Raw genomic sequence first — 21,053 nt, 5'->3', positions numbered from 1 at the left:
CCATACATCCAAACAAACTTTCGCCTTTATAATATTACTAGCTGGTGCCCGCGACTTCGTCCGCGTCAGCAAAATGTGATAAAAAAAGAAAATGAAAGGGAGACTCCTTACTCTAATAGTAAATAAAGTATATAAAGTATAAAGTAATAAAGTATAAAGTAGGATTAATTATATTCTGTTCTCTAAACAATGCTGGCAAGTGGCATGTCTTGTATGGCAAAAGCCCTTATTAAAATAAAGATTAAAAAACAATCTCTTTGTCGCGGGACAGAAAACCGACAATAATCGGGCAATGGGCTGCGAAGTGCGAAACATATGAGAATCGGATCTCTCACTCATGCTTCGCAGGAATTTCGCGGCGTCGCGGCGTCGCGCACGGATCGCGCGCGAGTGGGGATGCGGTCGGGGAACCAGCCGCGAAGTGCGAAAAATATGCGAACCGGATCCACACTCACGTTTCGCGGAAATTCCGCGGCGTCGCGCACGGTTCGCGCGCGAGTCGGGATGGGGCCTTAGACATTCGTTATCGTGCACAAGTGTGGGAAAGTGATGTAATAACCAGAAACGTGCTCTTTTATGTTCCCTCCAAAACTCCATCGAAAGTTTCAGTAAAGCGTCTACACCTTTACTGAATCGACCGACTTGACTTCTTGACTGTATTGACTTTATACTTAGACTTTGACTAGTCTTTAGACCTAATATAAATAAGAAGAAAAAAAAACTTTATGGTGTGTGGCGTGCAATCTGTCATTTTCATGTCATTTTCCATTCGGTTGTCAATTTTCCGGATGCCGGTGACACAGATTACTAGTAACCGGTGAAGTGTTTGGCGCCTGCGGCCTGGCGGTGATTTTGTGAAGTGTTTCGTTTAGGAAATAAATAAGAAATTTATATATTTTCGTTGAAGTAAGTCATAAAATTGTTTTTTTTTAAATAAATGCTGTACATTTTATGACAAACACGCTTACTATTATATTTACTAGAATTACAGAACACATTAACACAATATTATTTTAGACAACATTCAACTTTCCCACACGCTTCATTCTAGGAACTTGGAACAAAATTCTAACTATCCGGAAAATGTATTGTTATTTGTTGTTACGATACTAGGTATGTGTGGCCACTGTGGCATGAAAGAAAAAACTAGATTTTAATGTTAACTAATTTAGTAACATAGAATATCATTGATATACCCCCATTAAAAATTAAAATGATTCAATTCACGTAACTTATTATTGTAATGTAGGTAGGTACCTATTACCTAAATAAAGTATTGCTCGAAATACTCAGGTCTCAGTCTCCTTCTATGTAGTCTTTATTTAGTCTAAAATTGAACTGCTGCTGCTCTAAAATTTAGACTTTAAAATGTATAGCAACAGCAGCTGGCAGGCGGCAGCAAATAGACATCGACAGTAAAGTAGAGTAGGTAGGCAGAGTTACTATATAGGTGATGATGATCTATCTATTGTGATTTGTGGTAAAACTGTTTAGTTATCATTTATCATAACCATCGGCCGTGACCACAAACTGTAAAAACCGATAAGACTAATAATATGATAAGAGTATACAGTCGCAACGTTGATTGCTAGTTGCAACTCTTTTATTACGCGCAAAATATAATATTTAAAACACATGCAAGAAAGTAACAGCAACGACTGCGGACTATTTTTGGCTACGTATCTAATATAACAGACACAATAGATTTTCAATAGATGGGTTGATAAAAATAGTAATATATAAGTCAATGGAAACAGCTATCATGTAACTATATTGTACCGTCGGGCGCGTTCTGGGATTCTGGGAGAATAATACGCAACCCCCAAATTTTATGAGTGGACATGGGTGTACCCAAGAAACTGGGTACGCCCATGTCCATTCATAAAAAATATAATTCGGCACTGTATGATTGTCTTACCACAATCCAAATACCTACGGCTTTCTCGCAGCATAGTAATTCTAGTCTACATCACCTCCAGATGGGTCGTCTGGACGTGGTGATATTCGGCGCGTCGGGCTACACGGGTCGTCACGTGGTGCGGGCAGCGCCGCGGCTGCTGCGGGGCCTGGCCTGGGCTGTCGCCGGCCGGGACGCTGACAAGCTGAGGAGTGCCCTGCGAGACGCCACCAATAAGATCGGTCAGTAATGAATGAATAAATGAAAAACATTTATTTCAGACAATGTGTCCATAGTAGGGTTGCTGAGGATTCCTCTTCCTCTTCCTCATAATGAGGAAGTTCCGCAATATTTTGGGTTCCTCAACCGTTACCGCATCCTCATAAATAAAAATAAAAAATCCTCTTCCGCTATCACTTCCTCAAAATTTAAGAGGAATTTATGAGGAATTTCACTGCGCATGCGCATCGCATATCCAATCATGGCAACGCACACGCCAGAGCCAGATAATTGTATCATTCACTCATCTTTTTTTTTTTGTGCGTTGTGTATGTTTAGCCTGGGAAAATTAAGGAATTAAAGAATTTCCCCCCTCCCCCACCGCAGGCTCTTGTCCCACCCTCGGGGACTTTTAGTATAATCATCTGGACACCTTTAGGAACAACTGTACCAACTTTCAAAACTACACGAATTATTCGGTCTGATCGTCGATTTTGAAAGTAATTTTCTTAGACTAGTTACTGAACTCCTCCTTAATTGCTGGACCGATTTTGATGATTCTTTATTGCGTGTGTTTTGAGAATGATTTAGATTCATAGTTTGGCCCACTGGAAAATGCCCTTTGAATTAATTTTTGTGTAATGTATGTACCTAGTTATGTACAGACAGAACAAAGACTTTTGGGTTGGGTCCGCTAGTATTTATAATTTCCTATCATCCTCTTCCTCATCCGCTTCCTCTTCCGCTTCCTCATCCGCATCCTCTTCCTCAAAAAATATCCTCTTCCTCATCCGCATCTTCTAAATTTGCGCGTGAAAATTCCTCTTCCTCCTCCTCTTCCTCATAATCACTTCCTCAACAACCCTATTAAGTACTAACATATTGACTACTATCTTACTCGTTTGACTATCCTTGTCCAATGTCCTTTGATAGAACAGTGAAATCTATCCGCAATGACTTTCAGAATGCTGTTGCTGGATTTTCGTAAACTTTTGTACCCGCTCTAAGGCAACTCAAATACACCGGAGGAATACGTTCAGAACAATGGTAAAAATCAGTAAAACCGTCTAGGAGGAGTACGGTAACTAACATTGTGACACGAGAATTTTATATATTTAATAAGATTTTTGTCTGTGTTCCTCCGCGTATGACTCACATATTATGCGTAGAAGTTTCCTCAAGCCGACTATCGAGGGACTCAGCAGTACCATATCACGCGAGGCCATGCCTGTAGGTATGTATGGAAGCTGTAGCAATCTCTTTCTAAGGAAGACTAAATAGCAGATTATCAAAGTTCGACAAAATCCGCCTTCCTTTTGTGTTCCTTCTGTGGTCATGCTAGGTCTGCAGGTGATCGGGCAAGGTTTTGTGAAAAGGTGACGTTGTATGAAAAATACTCCAAAACCAAACATTGCTATGCATTGTCAGGATTGCTGTATCGACTTTTCCTTCTCTTCCTTACCACTACATAACAAGCCAGGAGCCCTAGCACCTAGAAACTAAGTAGACTTACAGGCAAGCGCGAATGGAGCTAACAGATTTCGAATCTTGTCATCTAATGGTGTCAGTCAAATCAATACATGATCTGACCCCCGGCTCCCACTAAACTACATGGTCTGTCATCTGCCTATTCATCAACATCCCCGATAGTACTTTCACCTTAGCCTTGAATTCTTATTCCAGGTGAAGACATAACCTCCATCGAGTGTATAGTCGCGGATGTGAGCGACGCAGACTCCCTCCGCGCGATGTGCGAACGCGCCCGCATAGTGGTGAACTGCTGCGGCCCGTACCGTTTCTATGGTGAGCCGGTTCTGCAGGCCGCGATACAAAGCCGCACGCACTACGTCGATGTCAGCGGCGAGCCGCAGGTTGGTGGACCGTAGCCCTAATCCCCAGCTGAATTATCAGGTGTGGAACGTAGAATGGACCGGATTTAAGATGCGCAATTCGATTCGGATTCGGAAACTTCATCCCGCGACATCCAATAAACGCTCGCCGCGTCAGGCATTGACCAATGACCGCACGGTGAAGATTCCGAATCCGAGTCGAATGGAAATCTTGAATTATTTTAGAACGATTCCCTGTATGGACACTAGACAATGGACATTGGACAGGCTTGGTATTAACTCTTGAAGTCTTGACTGTGAGGAGTTCGGAGAGAACCGTACAACATGATAGTTTAACCCACACCCAGTAGCAATACCATTGCTACTGGGTGTAGACTGACTATAAAAGTTTTGTCTTAGTTCTACATAATATATTATTACCTCTAGGCAGGTGCCCTAAAATATTCTTACTGTCTACTGATATATTGAGCTGTCTGAATTTCTCCCTCAAACTTCCACTGCACCTGTGTGTTTTGTTTGTTCACTTTCAAACAATCAGGAAATTGTTGAAGCACACTTTGGTATGTTGGTCAGGCTCCCTGCTCAAGTGTGTGGAGGTGATATTTCAATGAAATCCAATTATAAGTGTTTGCTGTTTAATGTCATCTATTTAGGCCTTGAACTTGTTGATCCTGCTAGCACATAATATCCTGTTAGAGTTAATGATCATTACGTTATATTGTGTTATGATATTGCGATTACTTTGCATACCTAGGTACTGTTACGCATTGTTTCGTGAATCGTGTCCCAAATACGTCTTATCATTAAATTGATGCTAATATGGTAGCATAATATGTTAGAAACATTTTACGCCGAAAACGCTGAACCAATTTGGATAAAATGAGGCCTGTAGAGTTTACGAGCCCCGCGAAAGTAACTGGAGCAGTTTTTATTCCCAAAAATGCACCGTTACCGCGCCATAAGCGTAGTCTACTATATTTTAAGATAACTATGCAAATTGCCTTTTAATATGCTAACGTTTACAAAAACATACTAGATCGTGTTGACCTTCTAGCTAGGGTTGCCACCTTTATTTTTTGCAAATAAAGTACATTGGCTACATTGGTAAGAAATAAACAGTACACAGTATAAAAATAAAGTACAATTTATAAAATTATCTTCTGTAAGTATAAATAAAAATGAATTCTGCACTTTGTTAGTTTCTTTAAAACTCGAGATATAGGTGATACGAGGTTCACCGGGTCATCTAGTCTATACTAATATTATAAATGCGAAAGTATCTCTGTCTGTCTGTCTCGCTTTCACGCCAAAACTACCGAACCGATTGTAATGAAATTTTGTATACAGATAGTCTAAAGCCTGAGAAAGGACATAGGCTACTTTTTTACTGGAAAAAAGCGTTGTAAGGGGGTGAAAATGCGTAAATTTGTTCAAATTAAGTTAGTTCTATTAAAATTATAATAGATGGCGCCGTGCGTCTCCTACATCGCGCTAACGCTTGGCCAAAAGTCTTTCTATAAGAGGTGGTATTATCATGCATTCGACTTTCGATTTTTTTCGATTGTTATTTCTTTTTTACGTTATTTAATAACTCAGTACTTTATTTATGCAGTGACGTCACCTTAAACCTATCAATGATAAATAATTTATGGATAAAGTTGTGTGATTGGGGGGCTAAATAAGCTTAAAAATTTGGCATAAAATATAAAGTTTTATTTAAAAAAATTGAAATATTATGTGCACAATGCACAGCTGTTTGTTTAGATTTAAGGGATACCAGGTTTTTTTTTATAAAAGCCAATTTTGTTGACATCGCGCGCTATAAACTTAAGTCCACGCGGACGAAGTCGCGGGCAACAGCTAGTTTGAAATAAAGTATTTTTGCGTACTTTATTATTTTCGTAAAGTACAAAGTACAATTGCCTGATATAACGTACAATACTTTATAATAAAGTACGGGCGGCAACCCTACTACTAGCCTAGCAAAGTGGCTATCGCAAAAACTGTCGTGGGATCCATTGACTAAGATGACGTCACTCCGTACACGTGTTTACTACGCATAATATATTTTAAATTTTAATATTATACTGTTTTTTAAAGGATGAGTTGCATTTTGTATCACATATAAGGTCAGCCGCACTAGCTGTACCTACTTATTACTACGGTCGAAGCGACACTTTACGTTATACAGTACTAGAATGCCGTGTCCTAGTGGCTAGTGCAGCCTCCGCGTAGTGTGGTTAATTTCATACAAATAATATTCTTCACCAGCTCTGGATATACATAATATAGATAGGCCGCATAGGCCTAGGGAGCGGCAGATTTTTTACATGGGCCATGGGGTGGCGAAAATAAAGTGGCCTACACTTATGAAAAATAATATGAATCCGGCACTGTTCTCCGCTGCTGCAGTATAATTAGTATTTTAAATGGTGTATGATGTATCAATGTTTATGAATTCAGTTGCGCTTTCCCTAGCATGTTTACACAATTAATTGGAGCAAACAGTGGAACGCAATTCGACACATCACGTTAAAACACGCGAACGTGTTAAACTGTAGCTACCTACTTACGTCATAATAGACCTATTTGTACACTATTGTAGAAACATACGAGTACAATCAACATTCTTGAGAAAGACCTATGATAGGTCACATGACCTCTCTGAAGAAACTTAAATGCATATTTTGTTTAACGTTGCCAGTTAGAAATTGAAGCATTCGGTATTCAGTATTGACCCGCTTAGGGCCTGTCCACATGTTCACGTTACAACGCGACGTCCGTCGTCAACGTGGAACGGTGCGGCAACGTGGCACGAACCGCACGGTACGTTATCGTGACGTGAAAATTTACGTTAACGTAACGTGAAAATGCACGTCACGATGTAGCAACATTGTACGTCACCATGCCTTGTAAAACTGCTACATTCTTCATTACTTATCTAGATATGGGTTTTTGCTAGGGTTTTTTTTAAATAAAAAACTAAGGGTCTGCCAAAATAGTATAGAAAGGAGTATCATTGGAGTCAATAGAAGAGACAAAGTAAAATTAACACACAATATAAATAACAGAATACAATTCAAACAGGCACATTCTGTATAGCTAATACCTTTAAACGAGCAATTCTTGTATATATATACTTACCCCCGAAACACCCTATATACTAAATTTCATGAAAATCGTTGGAGCCGATTCCGAGATTCCAATTATATATATATCTCCTCCAACGATTTTCATGAAATTTAGTATATAGGGGGTTTCGGGGGCGATAAATAGATCTAGCTAGGAATTATTTAAAAAAAAATGTCATTTTCATCGGATACCGAGCAAAGCTCGGTCAAACAGCTAGTAGAACACTAAAATGGCGATGGACAGGACATATTATGTCAAGAGAAAGGCAAGAGAAATGGACCCAAATAGTAATTATAATAAGTTTAAGTTACTTATAGTAAAATAAAGTTTAATAAGCTTACAACAATAAAGCAAAGAATTTTATTTAACCCTTTAGCCGCCAAGGTCGGAATAATCCGACAAATATTTTCGTGCCCATTTCGCCAAGGTCGGATATTTACGACCAGTAACACTACTCGGTTAATCTGCCTTTTTTGTTTCATAGCACTGTATTATATAAAAATAATGTTTATACTTGGTAAATAGTTAACGAAGTAATCATTTACAATTGATTACATTTTAGTTTCTTAATTAGAAGACCTAAAAATAATGTCTAAAGTTAAATAAAGTACCGAAAATATTCTTAGAAAAGTGTATTGATGTCCAACGCCCGAGTCGGAAAAATCCGACAGTAGGGACGGGACATAAGCAATGATTTACAGTTAATACAAAAAGCCACATAAATTAAAACATTTCTGTTTTTACTACCTAATCCATACTTCCATACTAATATTATAAATGCGAAAGTGTGTCTGTCTGTCTGTCTATCTGTTACCTCTTCACGCCCAAATCGCTGAACCGATTTTGCTGAAATTTGGCATGGAGATACTTAGAGTCCCGGGAAAGGACATAGGATACTTTTTGTTCCGAAAAAATGTACGGTTCCCGCGCGATAAACGAGTTTTGGCGCAACGAAGTTGCAGCCATCATCTAGTCTATACTAATATTATAAATGCGAAAGTATCTCTGTCTGTCTGTCTGTCTCGCTTTCACGTCAAAACTACTGAACCGATTGTAATAAAATTTTGTACACGGATAGTCTAAAGCCTGAGAAAGGACATAGGCTACTTTTTAACCGGAAAATGGGTTATAAGTGGGTGAAAATGCGTAAATTTGTTCAAATAAAGTTAGTTCCAAAAATTCATAATATATGGCGCCGTTCGTCTACTACATCGCGCTATCGCTTGCTCATGCATCTTTCTATAAGAGGTGGTACCATGTTGAAGTATATTTTCCGATTCTTTTGATTGTTATACACTGTATCATATACAGTATACAGTTATACACGTCGATAATGAATAACTCAGTACTTTATCTACGCAGTGATGAGTGACGAAACCTTAAATCTACCAATGCTAAATAGTTTATATGGGTAAAGCTAAAGTTGTGTAATGGGGGACTAAATAAGTTTTAGGTTTAATTTAAAAAAATGAAATAGGTATTATGTGCGCACTGTACAGCTGTTTTTGGGTATTTTGATTTATGGGGTACATTTGACACCAATTTTGTTGACACCGCGCGCTATAAACTGAAGTCTTCGCGGACGAAGTCGCGGGCAACAGCTAGTTTATTATAAAACAAATAAAGCAATGGTTACTGAACAAATGAACGTGTTTGTTTTACTTAATCTATACTAATATTATAAATGCGAAAGTATCTCTGTCTGTCTGTCTCGCTTTCACGCCAAAACTACCGAACCGATTGTAATGAAATTTTGTATACAGATAGTCTAAAGCCTGAGAAAGGACATAGGCTACTTTTTTACTGGAAAAAAGGGTTGTAAGGGGGTGAAAATACGAAAATTTGTTCAAATTGAGTTAGTTCCAAAAATTCATAATAGATGGCGCCGTGCGTCTCTTACATCGCGCTAACGCTTGCCCAACATCTTTCTATAAGAGGTGGTATCATCATACACTTAGTTTTTTTTATCGATTTTTTTCGATTGTTATTTCTATTTTACGTTATTTAATAAGTCAGTACTTTATATTATTATAACAGTGACGTAACCTTAAACCTATCAATGATAAATAGTTTATGGGTAAAGTTGTGTAATTGGGGGGCTAAATAAGCTTTAAAATTTGGCATAAAATATAAAGTTTAATTTAAAAAAATGAAATATTATGTGCACACTGCACAGTTGTTTTGATTTAAGGGGTACCAGGGTTTTTTTTATAAAAGCTTTTGACACCAATTTTGTTGACATCGCGCGCTATAAACTGAAGTCCACGCGAAGTCGCAGGCTGTTGGTAAGCAATGGTACCTGATGGTAAGCAACTACGTACGTTGCCGGCCTTTTAAGAGGGAATAGGGTAAAAGGGGAGGGTAGGGATGGAAAGGGAAGGGAATCGGGGAGGGTAGGGAAAGGAATAGGGTAGGGGTTTGGACACAGCGCAAGCGCTGTTTCACACGGTTTTTTGTGAGAACGTGGTATTTCTCCGGTCAAGCCGGCCCATTCTTGCATGGCTCTCCCACGTATACGTAAAACCGTCATTAGCACAGTAGGTTAAAGTAGTTTTGTGTTTGTAGTTCATGGAGCTGATGCAGCTGCGGCACGGCGCGGAGGCGCGTGCGAGCGGCGTGTACGCGGTCAGCGCGTGCGGCTTCGACAGCATACCCCTGGACCTCGGAGTCGTCCACATGCAGAATAACTTTACAGGTATGTTTGAATGTGCGTATACGTACGAGTGAGTGTAAGTGTGCGTGCTTGTATGTGACTTTGTGTAAATAATTTATGTGCGTGCGTATACGGACGAGCGTGCTGGTGATGTTTGTTGCGTTCGCGTAAATGTGTTCTGCGAGCGTGCTAGTGTACGTATGTTTATTTTGCGAATGTATTTTCATTAATGAAGCCTATGACTTGTGACTAATTATGAGGCATTACAACCATAAGAAACAGAAACCAGCAGTACATTTTGCCAGCGATATTACCCTTGAATCGTTAGTCGCTGTACCAACCAAACCTCCATTATATTCTAGGCACGCTGAACTCCGTGGAGTCCTATCTGGCCGTAAAGTCGACGGCTACGATCAAGAACACCAGCGCCATCAACTTCGGCACCTGGGAGTCGCTCATTTACGGGTAAAACATACTGACTTCTGACTACTGACTACTGACCAGATTCTATAGCTTATTTCCTTTAACCAATTCAAGACAGCGAAAACCAAAGATTTCTTTAGCAAAAATCTTGGATTAGCCTTTTTTTTAACGTAAAAATTTTGTGGTAGGTACCTATATGTCGAAGGTTCTATCGTACCCGCAACTCTGCCTTAAATGAGTGGAGCACCATGGGGTTTTAGTAGGTAGACTACGCAGGAGTCCCACATACCCGGCCGGCCGATATCCCCAATTTACCAGGGATGCGTAATACAAACGGCTTTACTGATTTTTACCAAATTTTATATGCATATTCAGTAGGTCTGAGAATCGTCTACTGGCTACTTTATATTATATTGATAAGTGCATCTGTTGAATAAATAATAGTAATCATTGTTTGTGGGACGGGATAATTTCTCCATATTAAAAAAAGGTATTTGTCAAAGAAAGTAATTTAGCCCGTTTACTATTCCTAAAGAAGCGCTCTCCTTCTGGTGCAGTCGAGTAATAAAGTGTTATATTAATTTCAGCTTGACGCACTACGACGAGCTGAAATCCCTCCGGAAGCAGCTGTATCCGACTCCGCTACCGGCGCTTAAACCGAAAGTCAAGACCAGGTAAAGGGTCGGCCATTATGAAATTGACCAGAAAAAAGTAAACAGTTTTCTTGTTCGTAAGGGCTTAACACCACCCATGGAAGAAGAGAAATTTTAAATCCTTAAGGCCCTCTTGCGCCAAAACTTTGACTTAAATAAATAACCCGGGGCTTAATAACTCAGTGTTAACGTTTTTAATATTTAACTCATACTACATATTGCACCAGAAGAATTTATCCCAGAGTCAACTAACCCGGGCTTATGTCATGTTCATTCATGCTTTTTACACTCAGCCAAATAATATGATAGAGCGAATGCTGAATAATTTAAGTGTACTGCTCTCTCTCGCTCCACAGTACTTTAAATAAGGCTATCTCCTTATGTCAGATTTGAAATGACACGTGGTTCTATGTCGCATTATGCGTGCGTGTTGTGATATTTTGTGCAAATAAATTAGGCGGAAAATGATAAAAATTGGGAAGAAACACTTGTGTCCAATGTTTATCTCATAGACTTATTTGTATACTGTCGTATAAGTTTATGGTTTATCTAGTCTGTCTATTTATAAAGAAGTTCACTAAAGACGCACTAATCCAATGATATTATTATTGAACTTTACAAACAAACAGAGAATAGTTTCTCTTTCTAGGCGAAATCTTCGATGGAAATCTTTGGTCTCTTTGAGTAAATACGGGACCCTAAACAGATCGGTCCGTTCTACAATCCTTCTGTAATACGAGTCCGAACATTAGTCCGAACATTAGTTACATGATGATGAAGGAATTATCGAATACATTAGTATTCGATAATTCCTTCATCATCATCAGATAACAACCACTGATCATTTATCATCATGGTTAAACACAAAATAAAACCGGTACCTATTACTGAACACAACAAACTACATAAATCATAACCGAAAAATCTCAGTTTTGATATTACTAACCCAGAGTTAGTTGATTTAACCCTCCGACATCGGTGGGTTAAAAAATTTAAAAATTAACACGAGGTTAACTCCTAACTCTTGGTGGTGCAAGACATGATGTGAATTTAAATTCGAAGTATAATTTAACTCAGAGTTAAGCGTGTTAACTCAGTCTGGCGCAAGTGGGCCTAAGAGTTGTAAGTGACAACTCTTAAGAATTTAAAATTTCTCGGGGATTAATATAATTTCCAATCCTTTTGGCTTCCAGCTATCATAATCACTTAGGCAAAATGCATCGTGACTATTTCATGTCAGTCTCTGGTATAAGTATGCGGTGAATCGGTCCATTAGTGTCCACATCGTCATCATCTAGTGCCCTCTTCATATCGAAGTTCGGCGGTCAGCGGGTCGAATATCTTCCGATCCTGGGCTGTGTCGAAGCATAGTGCCTAGATATTTCCCACTAAAACGGTTGACCATAAACTACTTATTTCAGAGTACTCCACCGCGACGCAGACGGGGTATGGTGTTTACCGTTCCCGGGCGCGGACGCGTCAGTGGCGTACCGCACGCAACGCGCCCGCTCGCGGCCCGCGTACGTGCGCACTTACTACCGCGTTGGCTCCCTACCCGCCGCGTTAGCCACCATACTAGCTGCGATATTCCTCTTCCTAATGACCAGGACGGGGTTTACAAGGAAGCTACTATTAAACTATCCGGCGTTATTCACTTTTGGGTTCGTCAGCAAGGAGAGTCCGAACGAAGCGGTCGGGGAGAGCACGGAGTTTGAGCTGACCTTGAAGGGTAGAGGATGGCCCGCCGAGCCCAGTGACCAGCCCCCGTCTAAGACGATCACAGCGAAGGTAATATTTACATTATAAAATTAAACTTTTTAAAATTTCAAATTATTAAATTAAAATTCAATGGCAAACCACGCATATCGCGTAGTTTTAAAGCTGGTAGCAAAATATTGAAATATTGAATGCCGCTTATTGTAATAATGCGACTTATTATCACTCGCGTCCGATATTCCACCTGTGCCCTCAGAAATGGATCCGCATCTAATAGTGAATCAATACAGTCGATCAGTTTATACGGGGTGGCGGGGTGGGATCGCGAGTGTTAGTAAAGTCGATCATGGCCAGGCGAAAAATATAAATAATTAGACCAGACTACGAGACCAATAAGCTAAACTATGCTGTTTCATTTAATATTTCGAGAAGTATGTACTCGGTAGAACGCACAGGGTTACGTTAGTAAATAGTAGATCTTAGGTCTAATAAAGTTGGGGCTTTTGTTGTTTCAGGTGAGTGGCGTGAACCCGGGCTACGGTCTGACAGCGGTGATGCTGCTGCTGTCCGCGCTTACTATACTCAATGAACCCGAGAAGCTGCCCGAGCCGTGAGTACTACTACCACAGACATAGATCAAGATAGATACCGCATGTCCCTCCATTTGTATGGAAACGAGCGTGCCACTTTTTTCTTACCTACTGTGACGTACCGATGATAAGAAACGTGTCCATTATCTAGCTTATTTCTCCAGCTTTATACGGCACAATTAGGCACTTTTTCAATTCGATTGACGTCCGATTCCGATAACGGTGGAGCGCAGACTAAAGAACAGAGTACAGACTTTCGAAAGACGAGTTTTTCTCGTCGTTTGGGAACGCGATATGACACGCGAAGTACATACACATGCAGCGGTATCTATCTTGATCTATGCCTGTGACTGCTACTGATAAATAGTAGGCCAGTCGTTGGTAGCCACTAGCCCCCTAATTATTGGCATCTTAGACATTACTCCGAAAAAATAAGAAATGCCCATTATAAGATTCACTTAAGAGTTAATTCAGACCGCAACGCGACGCGCAGATGCATTTCTTTTGTACTGAATTGACAGATCTTTCAACAGCGTTGCATAACGCGCGCCGGCCGATATGACATAAAACGTCAAACGTTTTCGAGATCTCTTCTAAGTCGGTCTACTCGTTAGTTTTGGACTGTGGTTCTACTTTTACTAAATACAATTTTGTCCATTTCAGCGGCGTTCTGACGCCTGGCGCGGCGTTTGGTAATACCCAGCTGGTGCGAAAACTCAACGACAATGGCGTTAAGTTTGAAATACTACCGTAGACTTGTATATGAAGTGTGTGGACGTGGGTGCTATATTTTGTTGCAGATAATAATAGGTACCTACTTGATATTGTAATTTGTATTAGCACAAGAATTGAGAGAATTGAGATTTGAGATTGCTATCCTAAACACACCATTCGATCTCGAGCTGTTTTAAAGATTACCTTTCGTAAAACATGCCAAAAACAGACCAGCAGCACGCTGTCAACTTTCCAACAAAATGCGCGTTAACAAAGTCTAGGGGTAGGTACCTATGTTTTATTAATGGCTTGGGTATAAAAAAATAAGATTTATAAAAAAAAAAACTTGATCGTGCATGTATTAATTAGTATACTTTAATAAAGGGCTTTTGCCATAATATATGGCCTGCCAGCCCCATCGTAACTTATAAACTATGATTAACAATTAATTATACACTGCCGCATCACTTGCAGGAACTTAGGGTCTACACAGACGAACTGCAATCCAACCGCAAATTGCAGTTCAAGTGCAGTTTGAATGCAGTTGATGGTTTGGTCCAATGAGGGTCCAATGGTCAACTGCATTCAAACTGCACTTGAACTGCAATTTTGGTTGGATCGCAGTTCGTCTGTGTAGACCCTTAGGTGCTATATGAATTGAAAATTGGATTATTCCATAGTCCAAGCCACAATCAGTGACATATTTTTATGATTACTTAACTTTGATTTAATGAAGTTTGTCATCAAATGTATACAGTTTATTTAATAGTCTTGATTACTTTAAAGTTAAGTAATCTTTAAATCTCCCTGAGTGCGACGGTATGTTGATAATACAAAAATTAAGTGCCATGCGGAGTGCCTTTAAGAAGTTATGAGCAATATTAAACTGTAAGTATTATAATTTATTTGTATAAATAAATAGAACTATAATTAAAACTGTTATAGTTTTGTATGTGTCAACCTTCGATCACTACCTAAGTATCAACTATCAACTAACATTTCTTGTAACTCGAAAATAAATGTCTCATTTTTTATTCGTTTTGTTTTATTTCGAGGCTGTGTTTGGGGCTAAACTACTAAATAATTATTTTTTCTTTACAACAAGTATACAAAACTAAGTGATAATACTTTCGGGTGTGTATGTGTATGTACACACTGTGAAAGTAGCAGCGCTGAAAGAGCATTTTTTGTGATTTATATGGGCAATCGCTCGAGCGTCATGTCTTTTCCCATACAAAAGTGAAAAAGTTACTCTTTCAGCGCTGCTAACACAGCGAGCTTTATACACAGGGGAGTGGAGAGTGGGGACCCATAGATTACAGTATACACCCTAAAGCAATAATTACTTAGTTTTGTTACACCTTGTAGATGCATACTCATACTATGTGCTCTTTTCCATTTTTGGCAAAGATTCAGTCTGTATGATTGTAGGTATGAATATAACACGGCATATCGATTATTATCGAGGCAAAAAATGTAATCAAGAGACTTTGGTGATTGGGGTCATCTCGGTATCCTTACCAATATTATAAATGCGACAGTATGATCGTATGTCTGTTACCTCTTCACGCTTTTCAACCGATGAACCGATTTTGATGTTTGGTATGAAGATACTTTGAGTCCCGGGAAAGGTTATAACTTATAGGATAGTTTTATTCTGGAAAATGTATGGTTCCCGAGCGAGAAACCAAATTTGGCCGATTGAGGGCGTCATCTAGTTATTTTATATTTTTAAGGTATGATATTCACGTAGATTGCGTTTCTTTAGCTATTTTTGTTAAATAAGAGCCAGTCCACACGACGCGTTGCGTCAGCGTTGCGTCGACGCACCGCTGCCGTTTAACGCATAGCCGGCCACACGGGCGTTGCGTCATCACAGCGTTATTACGAAGCAGTGTGTGGACTGGCTCTTAGATAAATGTACGTTATAAACAGAATAATTAAAACGTACACGTAAACAGCAATTTGGATATACATATAACGCTAAGTAAAGCCATAAGTCCATATAAAGTGTTAATTTCTTACTGTTTCGGTCAGCAATTATCGCTATTAAGTGATCTTTTTAGCGCGTGTATGACGTTAGAAGTCGTTCAAAACTTCGGAGTATGTATGACTATGATCCTTAAGACGTTCGTGTTTAGGTCCTCTTGATTAGAAAAATATTATAAATATTTACTAGGGTCGGATTTTTAAAACAGTGTTAAACAGTCGTTTGAAAGGTTTGCTGCTAATACAAAACTTGTTAGAATCAAGTATTCTTTTTTATTTTAAAACATTTTATCAAAAATAATTGAGAATCTCACTACACGTATTTACAACAATTTGGATTTTGGTACATTTTGGCCAAAAAATTCCCCAAAAAGTACAAAATGGGGGCTCCTCATGAGCTTCTAGATCTGGTGATATTCGGTGGTAACGGCTACACGGGGCGGCTTGCGGTGCACCAGATGGCTGTGGTGATGAGCCAGCATCCCGGGGTCCGCTGGGGGGTCGCAGGGAGGTCCCGGGGTAAGCTGGAGGCGGTGCTCCGGGAGGCGAAAGAGAAGGGTGAGTGAGATTTTTGTGCTCTATAGGGACTGGGGACATAAAAAAACTTGAGAGGTGTCAAGGACACCTCTCAAGGGACACCCGATGGAACGAATTTTTAAATTTCCCGCCAGTTGACGTCATCGCCACATCAACGCCCCCTGCCCCTACTTCGCAGGTACCATAATAAGTGTCGGTCAAAAAGTGTCGTTACAACTTATCCCGCCTAGCCCCCTTTCACAACGATAAGGAACTTCGTTCCAATATCATCAGTGCTGGTTTCTAGGTCGGAATTAGTGTACAATCGCATAACTCAAAGTGTTGATCCTGGGTTTCCCCCGTAGCTTAGAGCATGACCGCTCAGTTTCTGCTCCAGGTGTAGACACAAGTGACGTGGCCATCCTGCTGGCGGACGTGGACGACGCGGACTCCCTGTCCCGCTTGTGCCGGAGCTGCAGGCTGGTGGTGAACTGCTGCGGCCCGTACGCGAGGTATGGCGAGTGGGTGGTCGCCGCTGCCGTGGCTGAAGGCTGCCACCATGTGGATGTCAGCGCTGAGAACCACGTCGGTAACATGATGATCATAATGTATTCTTCCCCCCGTACGCACCGTTATACTTATATAAGCATGTATGTATGCTCCTTCCCTGTTTCCGAAACTTTACGTAACATTTTTGAATAGTTAATGGAATCAGGCGTTACTTTGCGGAAATGAGTGGGTCTCACTCATTTACTTAAAGGTGGAAGTTGTTTTCGCGGAGTAGGTATTGCTAAAAATAAAAACAAACTAAATTTGTAACATTTTTGACCATTTGTCTGTTAAGCTAAGTAACGCAACGTCACATTTTACGCCCCTAATCACAACACGATTAGCCAGCCAGAGGACAGCTCATTCTCGTTCCTCTGATCTTAATTTAATTATGAGGTGATGTTAGAGATATCATAGATCAGTATTTCCATAGCAAGCGGCCTCCTATTCATAATACGAATTTCGTCTTCAGTTCACGCGTCTTATAGAGAGCAGATATGATGCAGCAGCTCGGAAGGCGGGTGTGTTCGTGATCACCTCCTGCGGGCTGTCCAGTGTGCCGGTCGACGTGGGCGTTACATACCTGGAGCAGAATTTTCAAGGTCAGTGGTCATGTGGAGATTCTGCTAAGGCAAGCATGCTGACATGATAGCTAAATAAACTGCCATATTGCGTAATGCGTTTACCTACAAAGTTGCACATTTGAGAAATGTGCGATGCCGGCTTGAAAAACTAGTATGTAGAGCACATACTTTGCTAGCAAATAACGTGGATCCGCCTTTTGCGTATAACGTACTCGTATTGTAATTAAAATTCTTTGATAGTACCTAGATATGAAAATGACGTCACCTATAGACGACGCATTACCTAGATCAGGGATTTGTGTAGAAATTTCTGCAGACCTCCTGACAGCACGTTTTAGAACCATTTGGCATTCTTACCGGATATGTCTTAAGATGGTTTACCCTCTACGTTGGTTCCAGGCACCCTGAGCTACGTGGACTCGTATCTGACTACTCATCCCACGGCGGTCAGCGTGCTGCGGGGCTGGCGACACGGCGTCATCCGGTACAGCAGCTGGGAGTCCATGATACATGGGTACAGTCTGTGATATGATACGTGTGGTGGCCCCCATCGCCCAGGCCTTACACCACCTCTGGCCCCAATATAGTCACACCAACTTTAGCAACTTTTATACCGCGATTATGGATTGTGCGCTGCTGGGTTCGTTAGATGCTATAAGCTATTGCTTGCTAAGTTAAGGTAGGTACTTAACTTTTTTCTAAATCCTAGAAAAAGAAAAAGAGCACTATGACTGTGTTATAATTTAGTGAGTGTCTATAAATATAAGTTTGTTTCAGCATGGCGCAGAAGAAAGACCCAGAGGAAGACCATACCTTACCACAGAAAAGGAGGTGACTTTTGTTAAATAATATTAAATACTTGAGTTTTTAATACGCCATCTTTTTACTAACAAACCTACCTTAACCATTCCAGGCCGCTACTTCACAGGCGCCTAAATAGATGGTGCGTGCCGTATCCCATATCCGACGCGTACGTAGTCGCCCGCTCGCAGTGCCGTCTGAACGTGGCCTACGGCAAACGCCCCGTACGCTACAGCCCTTACCTCGTCATACCAAACCTCCTCATTGCTGTGTTCATGCTCGCATTCTTCCTCTGCGTGAAAATGCTAGCTAAATTATCCTGGACAAGGAATATACTGTTGAAATACCCAAGGCTATGCTCATTCGGCATGGTGTCTTATGTTAGAGACATGGGATGGGTGAAAAGCGAGGTGCCCTACGAGTACGTGCTGCTCGGACGCGGCTGGGAGGAGGGATACGATATAAACGAAGCGCCTGACAAAAAAATTGAAGCAAATATTACGGTAAGGGAAATTGCCTTGATTTTCTCAATAGTTAAGGGTTCCCACCAGGGTGGTGGCACCCGCATGAGAAAGGTAATAAAATTGTAAATTTTTTTTGGTATCAAGTAAACGATTAAGTGTTCATCCCAGAATAATGTACGGGTCCCGCTCGATAAAGGATCTTTTGCGCAACAAAGTTGCGGACAACATAATAGAATGAGCACAAGTTGTGCAGGTATAATAGTATACCTAGGCAATTTTAATACTTGCTACTGTTATTTTCTTCAGACAAATTTTCTTGCGACCTTCAAGACAACTTTAGTATGTCCCTCAGGCTGCCTGAGAGCAAATGCTATTGTGGTTAAAACCGCTGTCGATCCTGGTTACAAGAGCGGCAGTAGTGAACCGATAGCCCCTTTTAAAATATAAAGGTGTCAATGTGCAGGTGCGTGGTGTAGACCCAGCGTTCGCGGGCACGGTTGCTGCGCTGCTCGCCTGCGCCGTCACGTTGCTCTACGATGAGAATATGCCCTCGGAGTAAGATAAAATATTTTCTAAATTTTAACGACCGCACTGCAGCACTCAGAGACGTTCAGTGATGATTAACCTTCAATTTAATGAAGAGTTTGACAGATAATGCATGAGGCTTATATTATGCCAAAATTTTAAATTATTACTTTTTACTCCAGACAGTCACGTTTGTATTGATTGGTTGGTTTTATTGGCACTGACGGGTTTAGACCAGTATTCGTTTAGGAGAAGATTCAATATTTTTTTAGAAAATTCAAAATAGTTTGGTGATGATAATACTACATATTTTAAAGAAGCATTTTTTAAATAATTTAACTTATCTCATGGTTTGCTTAAACTTTAGAGTTTTTATTTATCGGGAATACCGGAGCACATAAAAATATTATTTATTTCAGAGGCGGTGTGATGACGCCGGGATTCGCTTTCTACAGAACACATTTGAAAAGCATACTCGAGGACACCGGCACTTATGCATTCCAAATAAAGACATAAAATTAAAAATACTTATTATAATGATTGATTATGTACGTAAAAATTTTTAGTATACCTAATTCCAAAAAAATAAAACCTAAATTACATTTTTAGTTCTTGCGTGACAAACTAGGTGGCGCTAGTCTTCACATTTTAGCAAAACCATACCATACAAATAATAATAATAGAATAGGTTACAAACATAAGATTATTATTATGATTATAAATGAAAAAGTATTCGTCTATTAATAATTGTTTCCTCTTTATGTTAAAGTCTCAAAGGCTCATCGATTAAAATTTTTACTGCATTGAGTCCCGAAAAAAAATAATATAAGAACTTTTTAAAAATAATACTTGAAGCATAGAGGTAACAGACGGACAGATTATTACACTTTCGTATAAATTATAACATCAAGTATGGCAAACGTAGCCGTAGTTAGGTAGAATACCTATGTACTTAGGCCTGCAGGGTACTTACTAATTATATTGCGTCATCACCTAGCATATTACAAGTTTTGTATACTGGTCATAAAAACTAACAACTACTAACTAGCCTAAGCTGTGGACTGTTCTACGATTTGAAGGTTTTACTGTTTGAGAGGTCGTGGTAACTATATTAAAAAGGTAGGAAGGGTTTTGTAGGAAATTCATTTTTTTTATGATCCTACTCACTCGTGCCTATTTCGATTAAAATTTAAGATTAATTTAAGATTGAAATTTAAGTAACGGCTTAAAATCCGGCCAAGTGTGTTCTAAACGCATTTTCCTAGTTATATCTACTTTAAAAAAAATCTTAAACTTGTTACAAGCTGTAGTTCATCACAGCCATGAGCAGTTCTCATCGTGACTTTTTAACCGACTTCTAAAAAGGATGTGGTGGTGGTTCTGCTTAGATGTATAATTTTTCAAAGTCGCTTGCCCGTGGGAGTTCCTTACGCCAGTTACCAGGAAATTCTCGAACCGGTGCCGCGATGGTTGTACCACTTGTACCTCATAAACGTGTAGACATTCTGAAAATATTTGTTTCAAATGTATAAAGAAACAAAACAATTTTTATCATATTTTTTTATTGTTTATTTAGATTTCAGACAAACCTACAAAGGCTCTGTAATTGAACTACGGTAGTTAGTGGTCCAATCTAATCAACAAAGCGTATCGCAGTAAACGTGGTGCGGTGCAGTAGTTTATCTAAAAGAACACAGTACAAGTTGATAAGAAATAATAATAACATTATAATTTGGTGAAAAGCAGATGTTATCTCCTAAATATAAGAAAATTTAATA

General features: G+C 39.8%; 2 protein-coding genes across 2 annotated transcripts; both read left to right on the top strand.

The window, feature by feature from the left end:
- The first annotated feature begins 791 nt into the window (after nucleotides 1–791).
- On the top strand, nucleotides 792–14,881 carry LOC121725301 (saccharopine dehydrogenase-like oxidoreductase). Its single transcript, XM_042112190.1, has 9 exons — nucleotides 792–906; nucleotides 1,980–2,139; nucleotides 3,800–3,987; nucleotides 9,664–9,793; nucleotides 10,114–10,216; nucleotides 10,762–10,848; nucleotides 12,249–12,615; nucleotides 13,059–13,153; nucleotides 13,797–14,881. Exons 2-9 carry the CDS (start codon nucleotides 1,980–1,982, stop codon nucleotides 13,885–13,887), a joined length of 1,221 nt encoding a protein of 406 aa, XP_041968124.1. The 5' UTR covers nucleotides 792–906; the 3' UTR covers nucleotides 13,888–14,881.
- A 1,335-nt stretch (nucleotides 14,882–16,216) lies between these two features.
- LOC121740357 (lipid droplet localized protein-like) lies at nucleotides 16,217–18,403 on the top strand. Its single transcript, XM_042133030.1, has 5 exons — nucleotides 16,217–16,394; nucleotides 16,750–16,937; nucleotides 17,374–17,503; nucleotides 17,885–17,999; nucleotides 18,263–18,403. The coding sequence occupies exons 1-5, from the start codon at nucleotides 16,217–16,219 to the stop codon at nucleotides 18,318–18,320; spliced, it is 669 nt and encodes a 222-aa protein (XP_041988964.1). The 3' UTR covers nucleotides 18,321–18,403.
- The last annotated feature ends 2,650 nt before the right edge of the window (nucleotides 18,404–21,053 follow it).

Source organism: Aricia agestis, chromosome 3 (assembly GCF_905147365.1).
Source record: "Aricia agestis chromosome 3, ilAriAges1.1, whole genome shotgun sequence".
In the NCBI taxonomy this organism is placed as follows: Eukaryota; Metazoa; Arthropoda; class Insecta; order Lepidoptera; family Lycaenidae; genus Aricia; species Aricia agestis.
Note: the sequence above shows the minus strand (reverse complement) of the source record. Positions and strands in the feature narration are given on the sequence as shown.

What these genes read in the sequence shown, in the direction of transcription:
- LOC121725301 (XM_042112190.1), top strand. Translation starts at nt 1,980, where the DNA reads ATGGGTCGTCTGGACGTGGTGATATTCGGCGCGTCGGGCTACACGGGT. An exon ending in ATGTCAGCGGCGAGCCGCAG is followed by an intron (nt 3,988 to 9,663) that starts GTTGGTGGACCG and finishes TTGTGTTTGTAG; the next exon opens with TTCATGGAGCTGATGCAGCT. An exon ending in TGGGAGTCGCTCATTTACGG is followed by an intron (nt 10,217 to 10,761) that starts GTAAAACATACT and finishes TATTAATTTCAG; the next exon opens with CTTGACGCACTACGACGAGC.
- LOC121740357 (XM_042133030.1), top strand. Translation starts at nt 16,217, where the DNA reads ATGGGGGCTCCTCATGAGCTTCTAGATCTGGTGATATTCGGTGGTAAC. An exon ending in ATGTCAGCGCTGAGAACCAC is followed by an intron (nt 16,938 to 17,373) that starts GTCGGTAACATG and finishes TTTCGTCTTCAG; the next exon opens with TTCACGCGTCTTATAGAGAG. An exon ending in TGGGAGTCCATGATACATGG is followed by an intron (nt 18,000 to 18,262) that starts GTACAGTCTGTG and finishes AGTTTGTTTCAG; the next exon opens with CATGGCGCAGAAGAAAGACC.